Source organism: Lissotriton vulgaris, chromosome 1_1 (assembly GCF_964263255.1).
Source record: "Lissotriton vulgaris chromosome 1_1, aLisVul1.2, whole genome shotgun sequence".
NCBI lineage: Eukaryota > Metazoa > Chordata > Amphibia > Caudata > Salamandridae > Lissotriton > Lissotriton vulgaris.
In genome coordinates, this window is record NC_141685.1 from 605297177 (window position 1) to 605321121 (window position 23945).

General features: G+C 42.7%; 1 protein-coding gene across 1 annotated transcript in view; it reads right to left on the reverse strand.

The window, feature by feature from the left end:
* Positions 1 to 23945, reverse strand: part of LOC147747555 (ferric reductase 1-like) — a 553652-nt gene that overhangs the window by 146383 nt on the left and 383324 nt on the right. Inside the window, exon 11 of the mRNA XM_086954125.1 lies at positions 21514 to 21600. Coding sequence (XP_086810251.1) covers positions 21514 to 21600 — 87 coding nt within the window. The remainder of the gene's footprint in view (positions 1 to 21513; positions 21601 to 23945) is intronic.

Sequence of the window (23945 nt, forward strand, 5' to 3'; positions counted from 1 at the left end):
TGGGACGCAAATGCGTCAATATCTTACGCCTGCCTCACAGCAGGCATAAGACCGCCGCAGGCCCTTTCACATGGGGCTTGCCCCATGTGAAAGGACACATTGCTGGAGTTGCGTCACTTTTGTGACACACTCCAGCAATGCGTCACTTTTGTGCCTACAGATAAGTCAGAAATACTGTTGTATCTGTAACTCCTTGCGACATGATACGTCATATAGTAAATATAACGCAGCCATCATGTTGCAAGGAGGGCGCACTAAGAAGTGACGCATCGCTGCTTTCACGCAGCTATGCATCTCTTTTCATAAATGAGGCCCTCAGTACTTTACTCTGTCTGTTCTGACTGCGTAAATTCCCATCTGCCAAAATCTAAATTAGCCCCAAGTCCTAAGGCAAAACCTACGAATGGTTTCAAACCTAGTTGGTGTATCTGATCGGGGCTCCGTCATCAACTGCCGGAAATCGATTAATTTAGAGAGTCTGAGACTTCATTTGACAAGAGTTGTGATTATTCTTCGTGGTGGGCACTCACCCACCCCAAAAATTAAAAGAATTTCTAACGCTCTCAAGTGTAAATAAAACAAAAATCTGTTGACCACAATCAAATAATTTAGTGCATATGATAGGAATCATTACTTTTTTCAGACAAAGGAAATGTTGGCATTAAAATACAGATGGAAAGGAACAGACTTATAGTTTGTACTTGACAGGAAATATGGCACAATATATTCTACAAAAGCAACCCTAAGTATACGAGTGAATAGTTTGCCGGATTTTATGTGTTTGTCTGGCATCATATAACCTCTCTGCTGTTAGGATTTTCACCTTTCAATAATTGCCAAAACATTGAGCAAATGCTTAGGCTCCCTGTGTTCTACTGCCATCTTGTGTTCTTATGAAACATGAGCGCCACTAACATTCAACAATTTTTACAAAGGATATCAAAAACCCAATATCAAGACAAATAGTGCCATTCATTAGAGATGTGCCGTTCATCTTTTGAATGTTTGTTTTTTTCTGCTCATGAAGCTGATGGGATTGACGCCTTGGTATATTTTTAAAAAAAGTTTAAAAAGGTAATGTTTACACACATATCAATTATTAGTAACAAGAGGACTGTGTTCTCTTCAACAATTCTGTGAGTTTTTAAGCACTCTGATTGAAAGGTGTTTACATTTCCTAGTTTAATGTTGTTCAGTATTCTGACCTAGGGGCATATTATCAAAAACAGCGCTAAAAATGATCGCCGGTTTAGCGGCCAAAAACTCCTGCTACAGCGGCGATAATGAGCTTGATAATATGCCCTTAAGAATTCCAATAGAAGTCCATGTTCTGGTTGGTATGAACATGGGATTCTATTGGAATTCTCTGGGGCATATTATCAAGCCCATTATCGCCGCTTTAGCAGCAGTTTTCTGCCGCTAAACCGGCGATAATTTTATTGCCGCTCTTGATAATATGCCCCTTGGTAAGGATGTAAGACTTCGTTAGAATTCGTACTAGAGACAGCAACATTTAACTCACTGTGCCACCTTGAACTGTAGCACTATCTGCATGATGTAGGTGAACGATGTCTGCACAAATAGGTTTCCACCTGCGCCTGTAACGACAACTCTGGCAGCATGTTATCCGCCAGTTCTGGGCTGAGATTACCACCAAATAAAGGAGCACTTGTCTCCTTCACCTTACTTGAGGAGGTGGAGACCCAGATGACTGATATTGCGATTGTAAAGTTACTGCTGGTAACTTGATGACTCCATTTCCTGCATACACTTGTGGAGAGAGTCATCAGAAACAGCAGTGGATATCTCCACCTCCTTGGTCCATTTACAAGAAAATGATGCAGCGCCCCAAGCCATTTTACTTCATCAAGCTGCGTAATTTTCAAAGCACACGGATGCTTTGTATTAACAACAATTTGATGCATCTGTGTGAATTCCCCCACACTGGTGCACAATTTGCTGCCATGCGCCAGAGCAGGCACCCGTGTGTCATTTTGCAAGGGTGCCTGCTTTGCAGAAATTGTTGATTTTGTGCATGAAGGGGCACCTTCCTGCACAAAACAATCATTGATGGCATCTTCCTCTTTCTATGCGTGCTGCAGAATACAGCACGCATAGAAGGGGAGGTGCAGGATTCTGATGTATTCCCAGCGTTCCAAAAAGTTATAAAACTGGGAATAAGTCAGGTTCCATGGATTTTGTATAGGAACACCAACAGCAACATCCAAGGAATGCACCTTTCACGCAGAGTAATGCTTGAAAGGGACCCATATTTGCAAGGTCATGAAAAGTCATGAAATATGGGCACACCAATTGTGCCACCAGAGCACCAAAAAAAGTGATGCACCTGCGGCACAATGTGCTTGTAAAGCCCCCTGTATGGAGAATGTCCTGTGGTAGAGAATGGGAAAATGTTGTTTATTTGACCAAGATCATACACCGTTGACAAATATTAACCCTGAAAGCTCATAAATACAAACATAATTATGAGCTCTGTACTCTTACCCTTGCATTGCATTTGTATTTATTGTTTCATCACGTTAGTTATACAAACCGTTTTAGAATCCGTCGAAGAAAGATTACGTTTGGAAAAGAGCTACAATCTAGCTCACAATTCATGTCTGCTTAAAATATCCAGAAAGCTTTAACATTTCTAACAAATGTTGTTTAATTATCAATAATAAACCTGCAGAACTTTATAAATCCATTCCCATGACCCACCCTTTTAGCATAACACCTTACCTTTGTATATACCTGTCATAACTTAATAAGTCACTCATGAAACTCTGGGGGATCATCCTCTTTCCAGTGGGATGTAAATATGGAATGAGCAACCAGGATAGCGATAAACCACCAGACTCTAATATCTCTGCTTCTTAACCCTTCGGAGGATATTTACAATCAAAAAACTGAGCGCACTGTTACTCCAAAATTCATAACGCCGCACTCTCATATTTTTAAATACAGGGATGCACCACATTTGCAAACAACAGGCCCAGCCCTGTTTTTCCCCTATTGCTGGCTCTAAAAAAGCTGCCTATTGCTAGAGCAGGCACCCTTGCGCCATGTTACGAGGGTGCCTGAGCTGCAGGAGTGATTGTTTATGTGCAGGAAGGAACACCTTCCTGCACATAAGCAATCACTGAAGGTGATTTGCTCTTTCAATGTGTGCTGCAGAATGCAGCATACATAAAAAGAGCAAAATTTGAGGAGAAATAATTTCTCCACATATTGCCATTTTAAGACCAGGTTTTACCTGGCCTTAGTTTTTGGCATTGCCCCATCCTTGTAAATATGAGGCAGGGTCAAAAAACAATGGGTGTTGCGGAAGAGTGCTCATTGCAACACACATTGCACGCCCCTTTCATGCTAAGTGAAGCGTAAAAAGGAGCCTTATTTACAAGGCAGAGTTAAGCCTTGTTAAGTGGCTTAACACCGCTTTGTAAAGAAGATATTGCCACCAGAACGTCATTACAAGTGACATTCTGGTGGTGATTTAGCGACGTTCTGTTGGCGATATCCCATTTGTAAATATGCCCCTAGATGTCTAGAACTACCTGATAACACTAATTCAGCGCCTGGTGATAAAATGATTCCAACAGAGTTTCTAAAAAACCATATGACCTTTCCCCAGAATTTCTGTATCAATATAACTCCAGATCATATGACCCATGTTCCTCCTTCTTTGCATTTGAGACAGGCTTTGCTAATATTATTATTCCATTCACGTAATAGATCAGGGGAGTGATGATTGGTCGTAGATCTGCATATGCTTAAAGTCGGTGGGGCCTCAGCAGTGCGTTAATTTTAAATATCCGCATATTTATTCCCACTCCCTTAACCTCAAATTAATGGCGGGTTCTCTAGGCCACTTCTCTTGTATTGTCGCATACTTTGATTCTGGATTTTTGAATCCTTCTTGTCCACTGTGATTGCTTTCTAGGGGAAAAAGGTGGAAGCATTTAGATCCTGGCCATATCTTTAGTGCCTTCTAAGTGCGGGGACCAGTATTTCTTTAACAAACTTATGATTTGGAAGTACACTTCAATTATCCCTAATCCAGCCTTTCCGTATCTCAATATTTCTATTTGGGAGGGTTGAGCACAAATAAACTTAAGGGGACTCTCAGCACGATAAATTGACCTTTTCAAAAAGCTGGAGAGGTTTTTTTTTAAAGAAAAATTCCATGGTTCCATATATAACTCATTGAGGATTTGGTGCATACGAAAACTGGGGGATTATGATAGGAGAAAAATTCCCTTTTCATTTTCGTTATCATCATAAAATCGGGAGGAAGTGATTAGAAAACCCCCATGAGAACATTTTCTCCAATCTGGGAGGGCAGTTCCCCCTTCTTTCCATAAGAGATTCAACTTGCATCTGTCTGTACTTTGCCTCCTCTTGGCTTCCTTAACGATTCACTGGCCCAAGGGGCTGTCACTCCATCACTAAAATCCGCTTCCATCGTTCCTATTTTAAAAAAGCCAGGAGCCGACCCTTCTGTGATGGCCAACTATCGTCCCATCTCCCTTCTTCCCTTTTTGGGGAAGGTGCTTGAGCGACACGTTACATCTGCGCTCAGCTCCTTTGTCGAGGAGAATGGGAGGCTGGCCCCGTGTCAGGCTGGGTTTCGACCCAAGCACTCGACAGAGTCAGTGGTGGTGTCAGTACTAGACACCCTCAGAGAGGGTATGGGCGTTGGCAAATCTCAGGCGCTGGTCCTCCTTGACTTGTCCGCCGCTTTTGACACGGTGGATCATTCCATCTTACTTTCCCGTGTCAGGGCGGCGGGCATAGGAGGCTCAGCCCTTATTTGGCTCTCGTCCTTTTTGAGGGACCGGACCCAGGCGGTTCATCTTGGGGAGTTTTCAGCTACCCCCTGCCAGGTCCAGTGCGGTGTTCCCCAGGGCTCTTCTCTTTCCCCTTTACTGTTCAACCTTTACATCTCGCCTCTCATCTTTGCTCTACAGCAGCTGGAGGTCACGGTATATAACTATGCCGATGACCTCCAGCTCATCTTCAACCTATCTTCTTCCTCTGATTCCATCTCTTACTTCCAATCTACTCTATCTTTCATCAGGGACTGGATGAACTTCAACCACCTGAAGCTCAATCCCGATAAGACGGAACTTGTGGTTACGGGTGGTTGTTCCAGTCCCTGGAATTCTCTATTTTGGCCCCCCTCCTTTGGTTCTCCTCCTACCCCAGTTTCCTCTGTCAAGACTCTTGGCATTAAACTAAATGACAAACTCACTATGCACTCCCAGATAGGTTCGGTGGTTTCTTCCTGTTTTCTTACTCTTCGTACTATCCGTTCTATTTCTCGTATTTTTTCCTTCTCTGCACTTAAACTAATTATGTCCGCACTGGTCCTGTCCCGCCTGGACTACGGGAACATTCTGTTCAATGGCATCCCTCAGTACAGCCTGTGCAAACTGCAACTGGTGCAGAACCAGGCGGCCCGCCTTGCCTTCGGTCTTCCCAAATTTCATTGTACCTCTCCCCTCCTGAAGACCCTTCACTGGCTTCCTGTTTGGGAACGCGCCTTGTTTAAATTAGGCTGCATGGCGTTTCAGGCCAGGACGGGCCTGGCCCCTCTTTTTATATCTTCAGCCGTCAAAGCTTATGTCCCTGGCAGAGACCTTCGCTCCTCGGCACAACATCTTTTAGCAGTCCCCCGCTACCGGAAAAAAAAACAGGGTGGCTCGAAATTTTCTACTCTCGCCCCCATGTTCTGGAATTCTCTTCCCTTCCACCTTAGGTCTCTCACTCAATATTCCATTTTCCGCAAAGAATTGAAAACATTTTTATTCACTCAGGCTTTTCTGTCTTAAACTCTCTTCCCCTTTCCAGTCTATGTCTTAGCGACTGACTTTGCCAGCTGGCTGTTTGCTATCTCAGCGCCAAGAAACCGCTCAGGTGTATGTTGCGCTCAATAAATATTTTAAACTTAAACCTAAACTTAGCTGTGGTCGTATATGAAACTACTGAATTTTTAATGCACTTCTTAAAAAAATTGATTGGGCAGAACACAGGGAAGTGTGGTAAATAAATAATTATCTAAAGGTGATATATGCATCCTAACCATAGCTATTCTCCCTATGATCGAGATAGCTAGAATTCCTCATCCATCCAACATTGACTTTATCTTCTGCCTAAGCGTATCATACATAATTATTTTGATATACATCTTCATAATTTTCAAATACTTTAATCCCAAGATACCTAATTGGCTTTTTACTATAATTTTGTTACAAAAATCTAGACAGAACTTGTACCGTAGTGCTAAAAAGCAGAATTTTCCAGCTCTCGTTGGACTTGCCAATGAGGGCTGCAAAAGACAAAGGGGTATATTTATTTACAAGCCCCTATCACCAACACAATGTCACTTTTCAGGACTTTGTGGTGGCGACAGGGGCTTCACCTTATTTACAAGGCAGTGTTAAGCCAGTTAACATAGCTTAACGCTGCCTTGTAAATAAGGCACACTTTCAAGCTAAACTTTGCATTGAAGGGGAGGGCACTTGGTCTTCCTGGGGGCGTTCCACTGCAACACCCATTGATTTTGACGCTGCCCCATATTTACAAGGTTGGCGTAATTATGGAGCAATGCCAAAATTAAGATCAGGGAAAACCTGGTCTTACCCTGTCAAAATGAGGAGAACTTTTTAATTTCTCCTCTTTTTTGCTGTTTCCATGTGTGCTTGCTTTGTGCAGCACGCGTGGAAACAGCAAAACACCAATGTTTGTTTATGTGTAGGAAAGTGTCCCTTCCTGCACATAAACAATCATTTAAAAACAGTGATGCTTTGCAAAATCTATGTGTGCTGCATTGAGCAGCACACATAGAAGTTACAAAATTTCACTTGAAGGCTGTTTATGCGCAGGCAGGGACACCTTCCTGCAAAAAAATTTTATCTTCCCCAGCAACGCAGACACCCTTGCACCATGCCTGCATTGGCGATAGGCAGCTAAGTTTAGCACCAGTGCAGGGGAAACACAGGGGTGCACCATATTCTTGTGAATATGGTGCAGCCCTGCGTTTCTAAAGTGATGGAGCTTGTCGCTAGCCTACTTGGCTTAACGACAGCCTTCGCCACTTCACCAGTAAATATGCCCCAATATTTGCTGAAGCAATTTTTCAATGACTGAAATATCTGATTGTAACTGCGAAACCAGATTGTTGCTGTATAGTTTTAACTTGCTTCAATCTCCCCATTTTCTATCAGCAAAGAAGCTAAGGTTTTGATAAAATGTGAGAACAAGGATGTTGAGAGTAGGTAGCCTTGCCTGGTGACCGTGATATCTTTACTGGCTTTGTGGCTCTGCCATTCAAGACGGAAAACAACCTTTACAAAGCTGTCAAAACACCTCAATACATTTTACTTTGCGGTCATTACAACGTAAGTCGTTACAACGACTTGCGCCGGATGGCTGTCTAGACTACGGAACAGTGTGGTTTACTATTCCAACACCTTCCCCACTGTTACGTAACCTGGAGTTGGAATAGTAAATTATCCTATTCCTATGTCCATTGCCACCCTGCGCAAGTCGTTGTAACGACTTGCATTGTAAAAAACGCGACGTAATGTACCGCGATCTAAATGATCGCTTTGTATCATCATACATCCATTCAAGACCAGTAGAGCCAAAGACTCGTTATAAACACTAGCGATTGATCAGATAAGCTGGGGAGGAAAGCCCATTTTCTCCATCCCCTTGAACAGATATTTCCAGCTAATCAGGTCGAATGCATTTTCAGGTTCTGAAAAAAAACTGCTGCAGGTATGTTAGCTGTAGAGAAAAACGCTAATGCTTCAGTTGAATAATATGAATTGGTGAATAATTGACTGTTCGGTATGAACTAATTGTGTTCCTCTATAATTCATTTTGAGATTACTAACATTACTTTCATTGAGACGATTTTCACAAAGGTCTTATAATCGGGATTAAGCAGTGTATTTAGTCGATAAAACTGTTTATGTTTATCCTTCTCTGTCTTAGGGGAGCATAGTAGAATTCCCCTTCTAAAAGAAAGAGGTATATTACTGCCTTTGAAAAGTCTATTCAAAATAGTTGTAAGGGGCAATTTTATCTGCTCAATTAAATATTGATACCATTCGCCTAAAAATTAATCTTCTCCAACCGCCTTACATTTGGGGAGATTTCTGGCCATATTCTCTAATTTTGCTTGATTTATTAGATGTAATAGGTCAAATGCCTCATAAGTCGCAAGTGACTTGATGCAGATTTTTGGCAAGAAAAAAAGCAATTTTACCATCTGTGGTACTTAAAAGTTCCTGCTCTATTTTGCAAAATTGGCCCAGAACAATGTCTCAAATTACTGCTCTATTTCAGATAGCATACAAGTGTTTGCGCCCATTATTTTGCTTATCATATTTTGAGATCTGTGGACTTTAGTACGCCAAGCCAATAAGTTCCCAGATGATTCTCATTCTTTATATATCTGTTGGTTGAACATACGTGAGTTAACAATCTCTTCTCGAAAAAATATTTAACAGATTTTGATATGTAGTTCCCTTTTTGATTAGTTCTCATTGCTACTTTGGCTGAGTGAAATTGTTCTCGAAGGTATTGAAGTTTAGGTCTTTTAAGCTTTCTTATATTACCCTTGAATGTGCAGTATCCCGATTTTCAGAAAACAATTTCTGAGTTTTGATTGCCCTCTGAGCTATCATTCTCTTCAAAAAGTGCCTTATGGGTAAAACATCTATGAGGAAAAGCTACAATAGATCTGAATCTAGAGAGACTGGTGTGTGGTCAGAAAAGCAATGAAGGAACCAACCCCTCTGCAATTGTAACTGAAATAACTGTAAGAGAAGCTGAATGAAACTGATTGGAGACAAAAAGTAGAGGGCCTTTCATCTGGGTTAGCCACTCACAAAGGATCTATTAACCCAAGCTCCCCATTATGTTGGTTAGTTGTATTAACCACCTTTGGCATCCTTTTGAAACATTTAGGTCTGCTTAAATCTAACTCAACAGATTTGGAGAGATAAAAGTCCCCCACCAATTATTACAGATCTAGGAAATTCCATTAAATGATCTATCAAAACATGTATTACTATAGGATAATCTCAGGTAAAGCCTTAACATGAAACAACTGCCAGAGAATGCCTCTTTAATTCAAGTTCTGCAATTGCCCTTCCTGTGTCATTTGCAACGTTGCAGGTAAACAAAACAACCCTTGCACTACATGACTTTGTGAATGCCAGGCACTAGTCTAGTCGATCAGAATGCAATCCAATCCATTCAAAGGAGAGGACTTACCATGCCGAGAAGATAGACATTTTTGTTAACTTTGCAGTGTAGATCACTTCAGTGGACAACCTGGGCTGCTTCCATGCATCCCTAGTTGAGTGCAGAAGTTGGCATATGGCAGTAGATAACAAACTCTTCGAATGCTTTGGGAGGAGGGGATACCACTATGGGGGAACTTGAAAAAAATGAAAGGACAGGAGGAGGTGAGTTAAGAAAGACTTCCAAGGATACATGTGAGAAAAACTGCTTATGGAGATGGACATGGATCCCTCCTTCATGTCACCCATGCATTAAATATATCCTCTTTACTATCCACCGTCACCTGCAATGTGGCCTACCAGCTCCAGAGAGCACCAGATTTATGTCAGGGAAGACTAAAACACCTCTAGCATCCATTTATTTAACAGCTCCCCATTCATATCACCCTGGCCTCCATGAGCATACAGATCTCTCTCACAGTTAGGCACAACTCTCTCAAATATCACTCACATACAACATCACTGTTAGACCTGGCACCCTTGCCGTGGGTCTCCCTTCCATTTTTGCTGTTGCCTCATGTATTTTTACTGGAGTTAAATGCTTTGGGCACTGTGCCACTGCTGTCCAGTTTCACAGTGCAAGTGCTCTCTACTGTAAATTAATGTATTGATTAGGGATTCCATGATTGGCTTGTTTGGTTTACTTGTCAGACCCTAGTATAGTGCACCTAGTGTGCCCAGGCCGTGTAAATCCAAATGCTGCTGGTGGACCTGCATCACTGGTTGTGCCACCCATAGAAGTAGCCTTGTAAAATGTGTCTAAGGTCTGCCATTGCAGAACCTGTATGCAGTCTGTTAGTGTCACACTGACTGGGCAAGTTCACCACATGCCAGTCCCTAAACCTTCCCTTCTCTTCACATCAGACACCCCTATGGTAGGCCCAAGGGCAGGGTGCATTGTAAGTGTAAGGTAGGACAATCCCTGATGTGTGTGGTATGTCCTAATAGTGAATTACAGCCATTTTCGTTTTTCACTATTGAAAGGCTAACTGTTCTCCATAGGCCAGAATGGGCAGTTAGATCATTACATTCTTATAATCCTAACTGACTCAGAGAACCCGGTAGAAATTCGAGTTTAGTATGCCTGAAATCAGAATGATGAAATACATCTTTTAGTGAAGTTGATTTTAACATTCTGTGTTTGAAAATACCACTTTTAGAAAGTAGGTATTTTCTTGTCTAACTTTTATAGGGCTGTGCCTGCCTTCCACAATGCTGGCTCCGGATCACTGACATGATATCGATGACACAAATATAGACTTATTAAAATATCGAGGTAAAAATATAGAATGCAAAAATATCGAATCCCTATCTCCAAACAGGTAAGTACAAAAATATCGAATAAAAAATATCGTTGTGAAAAATATAGTTAGTCAAAATATCGATTTTTTTTTAATGTCTTAAAAATAATTGAAAATTAATTAAATAATAAATATAATTACCTTAAACATACTTAAAATGCTTAAATAACCTTAAAATTAATCAATAATTATCGTAAGTAAAAAAGAAACATACAATTTAATGTTTTAATACATATATATATATATATATATATATAAACATAATAATAATAAAAAATATACAATATTTTTACCATAGGATAGCGGGAGGGAAAAATTTACTATTACCACTCCAGTGAGTGCAACAGTAGAGAAAGCGTTGGATAGCGTAGGGGTAAAAATTACTATTCCCACTCCAGTAAGTAGGGAAAGTAAATACTTCATTTATGAATAAAAATAAATTAAATATTAATACTAATTACAAATTAATTTAAAGTAATTAACAATTTAATATAATATAAAATTATAATAATTAATCAATTAAATATACAAATAAAAATTAATTATTAAAAATAGTTACCTAATAATACAAATTATTTACCAATTACCAATTCATTAATTTACAACTAATACATTATTACAAATTAATTCAAAATAAATACCAATTTATAAATTAAAAAAATTAATTAATTACAATTAAATTACTTCCCACCCTATTCCCCTATAAACTCACAACCTGCAACAGAAAATAAATTAATAAAATTAACAATATCAATTAATCAATTAATAAAATTAATTACCAATTATATTTTAAATAATTACCAATTAAAAATTAATTAACAATTAATTCAAGATAAATACCAATAAATAAATTAAAACATTTAATTAATTAGAACTAAATTACTTCCCACCCTATTCCCCTGTAAATCCACAACCCGCTATCGAAAATAAATTAATAAAATTAACCTAATTATCAATGAATGAATTTTTAAAAAATAATTACCAATTATATTTTAATTAAATACCTTTTAACAATTAATTAACAATTAATTCAAGATAAATACCAATAAATACATTTAATGAATTAGAATTAAATTACTTCCCACCCTATTCCCCTATAAACCCACAACCCGCTACAGAAAATAAATTAATAAAATTAACATAATTAACATAATTATCAATTTATAAAAATTTATTTCCAAGTATATTTTAATTAATTAGCAATTAAAAATTAATTAACAGTTAATTCAAAATAAATACCAATAAATAAATTTTAATATTTAATAATTATAATTATATTACTTCCCACCCTATTCCCCTATAAACCCTCAACCCGCTACGGAATTATATTACGCAAAAATTAAATATCATAAAATTAATTACTTAAAATAAATTATAAAATAAATATACACTTTTCACACATATACTAACATAAAAAACACTTAAAAGAATTCGATATTATAAACAAATCGATATTAGCTTACTTACCTCAAATTCGATATTTTTGTTGTCTATATTCTGTCCATTCAATATTTTGTCCATTCTATATTTTGAATTCGATACTAGTACTATTCTATTTGATATTTTTGTTGTCTATATTCGGTCCATTCGATATTGTGTCCATTCAATATTTTTAATTTGATATTCCTGCAATTCTATATTTTTAACTCGATATTTTGACTGTATACCGCTGGCTCCATCTCCTGGGGTGCGGCTGATGTCTCTGACAGATGTTTCTGCACAGTGAAAGAAGAGAAAGATTGCTGTCAACAAAGTGCTGCAGGGCTGTGCTTTCCCTCCACAATGCTGGCGCCACCTCCTGTGGGGCGTCTGATGTTTCTGCCCTGCACTGTGAAAGGAAAGTAGGAGTCTTGTAAAAAGAGTGCTTCAGAACTGGTTTGACAGGCCAAAGGCCCCTCTCCCCTCAGAGAACAAAGGACCCTGATCCCAAGATATTAGATCACTTTTTGGACAAAAAAGAATAAACCTCTGCTGAGGAGAGGAACCTGAAGAAACTGAGGAGAGACTATTCCTAAGCTGAAGTGCTGCTTAGGGAATTGGCCTGCAGTGGTTGCCTGACTGCCAAAGAGAGGAGAAAGAACTTTGTGTGCTTTACTTTCAACTTGTGAAGGATCTCCAAGGGCTAGGATAAGAGCTTGCCTCCTGATGTAGTCTCAGGGACAACAGACTTCAAACCCCAGCTCCCCAGAGTTCTTTGGAAGTGCCTGCTGCTGTTTTAGGCCTTTTGAGGGACTGCGTGTCGTAAGGAGCTAGCAGCGCGACTCAACGAAAAAGAACCGTGTCGCCGTAGCTGCTGCTGCCGTCGCATCGTGAATGTCGGTGCTATAGCTGTCGTATTGCACCGCATCGAGAGAAGCGTCTCGCAACGAAGAGGAAGCATGTTGCCGTTGCTGCTGCTGCATCGCAACTCCAAGGGAGGGTGTCGCCGCTGTAGCTGTTGTATTGCACCGCATCAGAAGAGTCTTGCAACGAAGGAGAAGCGTGTCGCCGTCGCTGTTGCTGCTGTTGCATTGTGGATGTCGGCGCTGTAGCTGTTGCATTGCACCGCATCGAGAAAAGCGCCTCGCATCCCTGGAGAAGCGCGCCGCTGTCGGAGCTGCTACCGTCGCATCGTGAATGTCGGTGCTGTAGATGTCGCATTGTGCAGAAGCTTCTCGCAACGTCGGAGAAGAGTGCTGCAGCCAAGGCTGTTGCCATCGCATCGCTGAACAAGGGTGTCGCCACTGCAGCTGACGGATTGCATCCTCGGAGAAGCGTGCTGCATCTGGAAGATCTTCACGTCTTTATTTCTTTGCACCTCAACTTTGCCGCATTTTCCATCGCAGCAACATTACTTGTTGTGGAAGCGCAGCGCATCGTAAGGTACATTGATGCAAAGTGTTGCATCTTAAGAACTGAACTGAACTAAGCTTAAACTACGATTTTTAAGTATAGTATTGTGGATTTCTGTTGTTTAATGGTCTTGTGTTAAGTCTATATAAAGAATACTTATTTTTGATATAAACCTTGTGTGATGTCCATTTGTAGTGTTGTAACTGGGTTACTACATGTGGTCACAAATGCTTTACACACTGCCTCTGAGATAAGCCTGTCTGCTCGTGCCAAGCTACCAAGGGGGTGAGCAGGGATTATTTGAGGAGTGTACCCCATTACCCTGACTAGAGGCAAGGGTCCCTATTTGTCACAAGTACATTCCTGTGCCAACTAGAGACCCCCAAATCTAACAATCACCTTTCCTCTTACATTGAAAGCTGACTATACTAAGGAGGAGATTACTGCAGGCGGGGCGCAAACAAACAGTCAAACTTGCACCATGAAGGCCGCCAACACCATTTCTGTGTGCAGAGGCACTTGATAATACTCCTTTGGTGCTTCCTCAGTGTGGGAGGAGATTGCAGCAGGTGGAGCTGCTAACTGCAAGCCCCAGTCAGACTTGTGGCGTGAAGGCCGCCTACACCATTTCAGCAACTGGGAGATGCTTTATAAGCCAACACTGATGTTCACGCAGCGTGGGTGGAGATTGCTGCAGGTGGGGGTTAAACAATACAAGCCCCAGTCAGATTTGCAGCATGAAGGCCTCCAATACCATTTCTGTACCCAGAGGTGCTTGACAAGCCCGCTCTTGTGTTTCTGCAGCACAGGATTTGCGCTAGTCATACCCAGGTGCGTGCCGGGGGCCATCAGCGAGTCGTCTGTACCTGTCTGCACCCATCTGCACCAATTGGCAGCCAGCTGAGACTGGACCCTCTCTCTAACTCTTGGCTTGTTAGCCCCTACTAAGGTGACCCCATAGATAAGGATGGAATGGCGCCCAGGACGGCACCACGTATGTCATCCAACCTAACATATCTGTCCTCAGTCATGGGTGCACTGTTTGGAAACATTGTAGAGGAGGACCTGGCCCAGGCTCATGGCTATACCTACCTAACAAATCTCAAAGATGTTGTTACTTTTGACTTCGACTTCTGACTCTGGTTTGGCTGCCATTATGACTCACACAGAAGAGGGTAAAAATATCGAGCCTCACAAAAAGACCCTATCCAGATTCAACCAGTCATCCACCGGCCTCCGCTTTCACCAGAACTGACATCACAAGCCCCCAAGAGAAAAAGAAAGGAGCAAAATGGTCCAAGACAGTACACCGTATCCTGCCATAAGGTGGTGGGACATCTGCCTAGTGGAGTAGACCAGGCCGGTGAGTTTGTCAGCACGCAAACCCTCTTTAAGGATTGAGAAGCTCGTAACAGAAGTCTTGGAGGCTGTTTTTTATGTTTGCACAAGACTGAGCAGTTGATTAGGGACCAAATATGGGCAGCATTATCTAAACTATTAACTCCACCATTGAGCACATCAGGGGGGCTTACCAACAACTCAGACAGACAGGTTCACTTAGGGCTTCAGTAGCCACCCAAGGGCCCTCCAGACCCGTGACTGCTTTGGCCCCAAATTTAGCTCATAACCGGCACCGGTCGAAACCCATTGAAGCTGGCGAGCTACCCACCATGGGCAGAGTGAACAGAGAGACAAAACTCCCAATCGATGTCACAAGGGAACTGTCACGATTCACTCCTTGCGCTCTTGTGCCCTCCACCAGGGCGCCTACTTGTGGTACTTTCCATGGTTATAATAAGCTGCTGGACCCTCCCTTTCAAGCACATTCTGCTTCCATCCATTTGGACTCTACCTGGAAATGACCATCCATTCCCAATCAATGCCAGGTTTTTTGGAAGCCAGCCTGCTCATGGTTAACGCCAGTGTGCTAATGCCTGAATCTCCATTACCAAGAATTCCCTGCTCACTGCTCCATCTCTACCCCTGCAGGCCAAGGATGGGTGGAGGAATCCAGTTTGCCTGTGGGGGGCTGCTGTTAGGCTGCTCACATCTGATGCATTTGATTACTGTGAGCTCTTTTAAGCCCCAGCTCCTTTCAGTCCATCGTTGGTCATTGTAGCTGTGTACCAGTGAGATCAAACCTTGTTTCCAGTGTTTCCTGACCTTTTAATATCCTTGTTTTCAGTGTTTCCTGAGCTTTAGTTATTTAGTTATTCCTTGTCCCTGAGCTGCTGCTGTTATCCTTGTTCATGAAGTAGCACTGCCTGCAGTGCTACCTTGATTCCTGATCCTTAGCATTCCTTGTTCATGAGCTGCAGCAGTTTCCCTTGTTCCTGAACTAGCACTGCCTGCAGTGCTACCTTGACTCCTGAGCTTTTGCTCAATTCTAGTTCCTGCTCCAGCACTGTCAACAGTGCTACTTTTTCTTGATTATTGCACCAGCACTATTCTAGCATACCCTTGTAGCCTCCCCTTATGTATATCTTTTTCCAGTCCTTGCTTTTTCCCCATTTCCTTGGTTCCTGCTCCTAGTTTACTGTTTTTCTGATCCTGCTGTCATGCTTCTATTATCTTGTATGTTTGTTACTTGCTTTCTGTCAAGTTTACCCTGTGTTTTCCTTCCTTTCCTGTTAAGCACTCCTCCTTGCAACATCCTTGTCTATTGTGCTTGTATTTAGTTCTACCTCTTGCTGTTACTGCCTTGTGTGTTCCTGTTTGATCGCCAGGATCCGTGGGCACAGCTGACAACCTAGGTTGAGTTTCTTGTTGACTGTGAGTATTGTCTTTGAGTTATATTGATAACATCACCAAAGGTATCAGCTCCACCTTTGCATGTATGTCCTGTATGTGGGTGTTTGCAGTCAGTATCGGTAACAGCAATTGTGGGTCAGGAACATACTGAGTTTCAATCTTACCATGTGGAGCTCCAGAGTGTTTTACCCCACATTCCCTTTATTGTTAATGTTGTTTTATAAAGTTGTCTTGCACATTCGTCCTGAGTGTAGTTAGTCTGAATGATAAATCAACTAATGAGTGCCTGTCCTTTCTGAGTCTTAACCATCTTGTTCCTTCATGCAGGTTTCCCCTTTGGATCCCTTTTCTCCTTTGACTTTCTGTATGATCCTGGGAAGTGCCGTACTCCTCCATCTGTGTACGTTTTCTACCCAGTCGCCAGTCTTTGCTCAAGTACCTGACTGTGTTCAAGGCATAGTCCTGGACAGTCCCTGACAGGAACTCAAGCTTCTCTCTCTTTCCTGTTAACTAGATTGAACCCTCTAATAGGTCCGAGACCATCAAAGTTACCATCAGCCAGCCACCGGAGATGACCTCCTATGTTGCGGTGCTGAGGAATGTCCCCCTACCACACTCCGACTCTTTAGAGATCTACATGCAACTCAGAAACAAGGTGATGCACTGGTTGGGTGTCCATACAACTGTGGGGTGCATCTCGGTCCTTGGATTAGCACGGTTAGAAGAGTGCATTTTAACAGAAACACCTCAAAGTCTTTCTCTGTGACTGTGTGATTATCAATAGGTGTTATATGGCAGGGTGTGTTCTTGCCTCAATTAGACCAGATACGAGAACAGAAATTTCAGCCTTGACCCTAGGATTCTTCTACAGGTTGGACCAAGGGACCCATAGTCTAAGACTTATTCCTTCTCCACCGCTCTTGAATCTGAACACAGGGTTAGTAGCTCCTTTTAAGGTGAAAACCTCCAATTGATTCCTGCCACTTTGGACCCTAGACATGTGTGACTGACTGACTGATTCAGCCGGACTCCATAATGAGCCTCTCATCTGGGGCATTTATTCCATTAGTAGCTGCTATAACCAATTGGCCCCTTAAAGGTTTTGACAAATTAGCTGGAGCATAGCCGGTCCTGGATCTAAACATAGCGATCCAGCCTGGGCCAATTATGTGAAACAGTTTGGAGGGTATTTGACGGTCTGCTAAACTTATTAAGGGACTGCTCCCTTTCATGTTCAACGCTGCCTGGTAGTTGCTGCCCCCGTTGCTGCTGCTGACCCTCTGGTCAGGGGTTCGAGGCCCTCCTTCCCCCTTAGGGTTCCGCCAGTGACTCATCCCTGGTGGTCTAAAGGTAGAGGGTCACTGCTCTTCTGGTAGACTGCCCTGTCTCTCTTTGTCAGCTTTTTTCTGCTTTTTTCTGCCTATTCATTTTCACTTTCAGCCTTTGCTGACTCTTTTTCTGTCCCTTTTTGCACTTTTCTTTTTCCTTTTGCCTCTTGCCCCTGCGATCCCTAGTGACCCTGCACCCTTCAAGGGACACTTCCCACTCCCCGCATTCCTACCTCGCAGCTGTTCAACCCCCTGCACACTACTTAATGGTGGCCGCCCAGCACCACGGACCCTGGTTATTGGACCTACCACTGATACGAAGCCAGCAGCCTCCTCGTCCTCAACAAAAGATGCAGCGCCGCCTCCCACCGCGCATAACCAAAGGACACCCAAGGACCCTTCTCCTGCTTAAACTGCAGCTGCACCATCGCCAGCTTCCATGCTCCAACTTCCCTTGCCACCCATGTGACCAACTGCACACCCAACTAGCTGCATCCACCTCTAAATGCACTTCCTCCACAAACATAGATGGCACAGGAATCTGGGATTTCCTTTACTCCGTCTCTCCCAGCATTGCCTTCCTCATGGACACCTGGACTAACCCTAACTCTGGACCTGACATCGCCACCGCCATCCCCGCCAGCTACAAAATCACCTGCAAGGACCGCAGACACTGCACCGTGCACCGCTACCACTTCGCATCGCAACCGCAACGGATGTCAAGACCAACTTGCACCTCCATGTTAGCCGCACTAAGAAAGGTACTGTGAATGAACCTGTCCCACTGTTGCTGGCCCATACTCATGCGGTCCGTTGGAATTGCAAGACTCTGTTGTTTTCAGCATCACGGTAGGCTAGGACCGAACTACTGACTCGTACGAACAGTGTTTTCAACGTAACCTGGCAATTTAAAGACATTTTGCACTGCAACTATTTTTAAAGGGCTGTACCTTGGATTTTTATCATATTTGATCTTGTTTAAGAATATAGAAATATTGGATATTTATTTAACTGGTGTGGTGTCCTTTTGTAGTGCTTACACTGTATTACTGTTGGTTATGTGCAAATGCTTACACACTGTCTCTAAGATAAGCCTGACTGCTTGTGCTAAGCTACCAAGGGGGTGAGCAGGGGTTATTTTAGGAGTGTAACTCCCTTATCCTGACTAGAGTTGTGGTTTTTGCCTAGGCTTTGGTGCAAACCTTAGCCAACCAGAAATCCCATTTCTACCACCCTCACAAACATCCCTGCTTCTGATACATAGTTCAGCACCTATGTACTGGAAGCAGAAAAATCCTATATAAATAAGGATTTTGAAGGAAACAATATTCTGAACATTATGAATGAAACCATATTGGTACAAGACAACAATCTGAATTTCATATAACATTTCTTCCACAACATTACCAGTAAGGTGTGTGAAATGATATATGTGGGGTGCCCTGATTAGAGATAAGATTACAATTGTATGTGAGTAATGTATGAAGATGTCTGACTAATTGTATTGAAGAATAGGGGATTGATATTTTTGATAAGCATATAATATTCAGAAATGCAAGTTTGGGTGTTGCATTGTGGTGGCATTATAGTCTGCAACAGTGGTGTCTCAGGAAGGAGTATGTAGAAGGTGTCATAGTCCACCAGTCGTCATTGACTCAATACTGTCCATTCACTTGTTCATTGCAACCAATCTGGTAGCTTTGGGTAAATATGAGTCCACTAGTCAATCATGAATCTGCAAAATCTGTTTTCGGCCCACCCTGGAAAAATGGATGTGACCACAGTTCAGGACAATATCTACATGTAAGTCCCACCACATGTGGTTGTTATGTAACAGGCAGCATGCTACAATAATCTTGCACACTACTTCTGTAGAGTTCCAGAGCTTCACTGTGAGAAATTGGGCTGCTGTTTAAATGGTGGGTGACCTCTTTTCAAACAACAGCCACAATCCCTGTCAAGGTGAACACAAAAGTCACTAAAGTAATGAGTGTTTAACCCTTAGGGAGTTTGGCACAAAAGCAGTTAGGCTTAAATGTTTAAAGTATTTATATAGCACACAAAAAGTAATACCGTGAAAATACAAGAAACATCAGACATCAATGTAGAAAAAATAGGGGGCATTTTAATGAAATAGTTAACACCAAAATTACAAAAATCCAATCAGTAGGGCCAGAGTTATGAATTTTTAGAGTTTAAGATAAAAACTAGTGACTAAAAGAGCTAAGCACCAACCGCGGACATCTAGTCAAGCAATACAGTGTCAAGGTTGAAAATCATGGCTGACCTTAATGGAGCGTATGTCGGATACAAAGTGTGGATTGGGCCTGGCCTGTGCTTACCTTGGGACTTGGAAGAAATTTTGAGCTGGGATTTTGTCTATCCAGGCCCCTTCAGCACCATTGCCAAGGGTTCTGGTCTGAAGGGACACAACTATAGGGGGCTTAGGTCTCACTCAGGCTGGGTCCATCAAGGCCCTGATTTTGATGTTGGTCAGAAAGCCTCCGACCGACATCTTCGGTTTCAATTCCGAACTCCGTATTATGAATACGGCGGTCAGAATTGAAACTTTCCAGTCATCCTGGCTGGCTTCGGACGGGCTCAATGAGCCCGTCGGTCAGCCATAACAGGCACTTAATCCCATAAGGACGGTGTTTCCGCCATCAGGATCTGATGTCGGTTTCCCACATGCTTTTAATGTGGGGCTTTCTGACATTAATATATTTGGTCTGAAAGTGGCTTTGAGAGCCCTCAGCAGGGCCCCCATGCAACAGCGGCCTCAGATGGTGGACCTGGGGGACACATAGGCTCTGTCAAATGTTCCTGACCATCCACTAAAGCCACTCTCTGCTACAACGTAACACTGTTTCCTGGGCTCAGAGAAAGGCTATTGTCTGTAACCATGGTTGTTAACTCTCCTAGCTGAGGAAGTGTATTCCATGTCTGAGGTCTGATGAGTAGCATTTTCCTTTCAAATTATCAACAATCGGATTTCACCAATAAATCAGAATTTGAACATCAAGGCCCTGATTTTGATGTCTGTTGAAAAGCCTCCAATCAACATCTTCGGTTTCACTTCCGATCGTCTTATTACAAATACAGTGGTCAGAATTTAAACTGGCCAGTCATTCCGTCTTGCTTCCGAAGGGCTAGAGGAGCTCGTTGGGTAGTAGTAACAGGTATGTAATCCCATAAGGATGGTGTTTCTGCAGTCGGAATTATGGTTTTGGTTTACCACAGGCTTTTCATGTCGGGCTTTCGGACATGAAAAGCCTGTCGGAAAGCAACTTTGAGGGCCTCTAGCAGGGCCTACTTGCAACAGCGGCTTCTGGGTGGAGGGTATATGGTGCCCCCCTGTCAATCCCTGCACTGAGTGGCAGGCACTATGAGGTACCTTCCAAGTGGTGCAGGGATTAACAAAAACTCTCATTTCTCTAGGGGAGCTTTTGCTGCTGCCAATTTCCAATTACAGCACAAGCTCGCATAGAGAATTGGGAGTGGGTGATCGCACTATGCGCGGTCGCATCCTAATACTGCAGTCGGGACCACCGACGAGAGGTCGGTCGGTCCCGATTCTGCAATGGTGTTGGGCGGATGTATATCCACCTGACATCGTAATAAGGCCTTAAGTAGGAAATTACCCTGACAAGAGTGTACAACCCAGGTCAGTCAGAGCCAGAGCCATGCCATATTTGTAATATACCCACTAAACATGTAAATGATTTCCAAATTCACTGCATGAAAATTTAGTACATGCAGATGATCGACTGTGTTCAGTGCATTCCTCAAACATGAGAAAAAGTGAATATATTATGAGAAAGTTAAGAGGCCCATTAAAAACCTCCTACTCCCAGAATGTATGGAATCACTGTTGATGTTCATGTTTACTCAGCATAGTATTAATAAATATAAAGCAATTTCAAGCCTTCCCTTTAGCCCTCTGTATCATTTGAATAACTTTATATAAAAAGAAGAACTTACATAACTCCATCCATTTGCTTCTACAAATATCACTACGAAGGCGGTTATTGTTGCCGCTATGGTCAGAACCATGAATAACTGATGAACCTGAAGGAGAAACAGTTTAAGATATTTTTTTTTAATTTGAAACACATGTAGTATCTACCACCTTACTGTGAGTTGCCAGTATCTATCACTTTTGTTTTCTAGTACCAAAAACATTGCATAGCTGCTGTGGGTGCTATGTCTTTGATAAGCTGAATGGTTGGGAATGGTGTTGTCGTCAGGAAAAGGAAATGTGTCAGTAAAGGTAAGATTCAAAACAGCATTTCAACAACAGTCAGTGAATAAAACTGATACAATGAGATTTGAGGTCAGTGAATGTTAAAAACCATGAAGGTTTATTAAAATAGTAATGGGCGCTATAGAAGGCAACAAAATAGTTAGTCTTACTAGGTCAGCCATACAGCTCCAAAATCAATTGCCACAAAGGCTCTTAGCATTTTAAGACAGATGCAGTGATGAGCAAAAACTGCAGAATGTGCAGCAAATCAATAGAAAATTGGACAGCATCCCCATTAGAGACACAAAGAACCCAAAAAGAAACCTGTGTCCCCCAAAATCATGTCTTTTTTCTTTTTTATTGAGAATTTCACCATAGAATCGTATCAAAACACTAACAGTTTTAATCATAGCATTATAGAAATGTCATATAATACCACCATCCGAGCACTATCCGACTACTTGAATACTAAATATGAACCATTTGAAGTAATGTCATCGGCAGCACAAACCTGGTTACATAAATAAAGGACTCAAAATGAATAGATTACAAAACGTGAGCAGAAAGAACCTTGTAAAGTATTGAGAGCATGTCAACAAAAAGCAACAGTGTACATTAACTGTGTGTGGTGTCAATGAGAAATATAAACACACAATGAACATTAACCCTATCCATGCTGAAGACGGAACCGCTCCGTCATCAGCCACGGTGGCGCTGTGCTGATGACGGAGCGGTTCCGTCATGGCCCGGCCGCCGCGCCTGTGCGACGCTGATTTTGCGCCTGCGCGGCGCTTTCTATTGAGAGGGCGGGCCATGGCGGAACCGCGACTGAGCAGCATAGCAATGGAGGATGTAGTGAGCCGCAGCTTGGTGGCATAAGAGACCTGTACCACTGCATCAGAGTGCCACAAGAAATCAACATGGTGGGCCGAGATTGAGCCAATTATCCCGGCTCTCAAAGGACTGCGGCTGCGTCAATGCCGGCGCACTCAACCTGGCCAGCCTGGGGATCCAGGGGACAGCTGAAGGGCACACATTTCTAGTGACTGGGGGTAGTGAAGCACCCCCCAGGTCACACAGTAGATATGAGAAGGCTCCGCCAAGCAGCCGTTCAGGCCACATTTGAGGTTAAAGATGAACCTGTAGAGAGGCCATGGTAGTGGCACCAGGGCCCTAATGTGCCCCACGACAAGATTGATCTGGCGCTCTGTGTGCTCTGTGTGCCGGCAGAAACTACAGAGAGTTGGCAGGCCCAGCAGGGGCAGAGCTGAGTTAGATTAGAGACACAAGACAATGGTTGGGACTGAGCTTTGGTGGCCACAGGGGCAGGAGGGTGCAAAGTCCAACCAATCCGTAGTACACTTACTCAGGTAAGAAGATGAGTTGTGAGGGGGCCAGGTGCCTGCTCAGTCCTCCGCCCCATTCTACATCTCCTCTCCTTCCCCCCAACTACTTCTTCACACGACTGGCATTTCAATTAGAAAGGGCAGGAAGGAGCCAAAGCCTATACAAAGAGCTTAATTTAACACTTGCTAGGAATACAAGACAGGAGCAATGTCTCTTCTCCCCCCGACTGGCTTTCCCCGGAGACCCGAGGTTTCTCAGCAAGGCCTGGGCTGCTATGTAGTTGGACCAGTGGCTGGGGGCTGACAGGTGTAAGGGAGCAAGGGAGAAACCTCCTCCTCATGCTCAGCACACATGCTGACCCACAAAAAGCAACTGGAAATATAGAGGAGCCTGATCCCTCACTGTTTTTACACCCACATCGCAGCCAAGGGGCCCACAGGTGCTAGATGTGATAGGGTGAGACAAAGTTGTGCATGACCAAGCCAAGATTTTCAAATACACAGTGCCGGTGGGGGCAGAAAGAGCCACAGGTAAAGACCGTGGAACTGGGACCCCACTACTCGGATATATTATCTTGGTAATCCTCCAAGCTATTCTATACTGCAAAGCCACGTTTGAAAAAAAAATAGGGGAAGTCAGCATAGATGTATTCCTGCTGGGCCAGGATCTTTGCCAAATAGTGGCCCGTGTAACTAAGGCGAAAGGGATAATATTAGAGTTTGGAGGACACATTGCAGGGTCTACCCTCAAAAGTGGCTCATCTAACCCATGGAAGTGCTGCGGAAACGTGCAAAGGACACCTAAAAACAGGACCCTCATAATA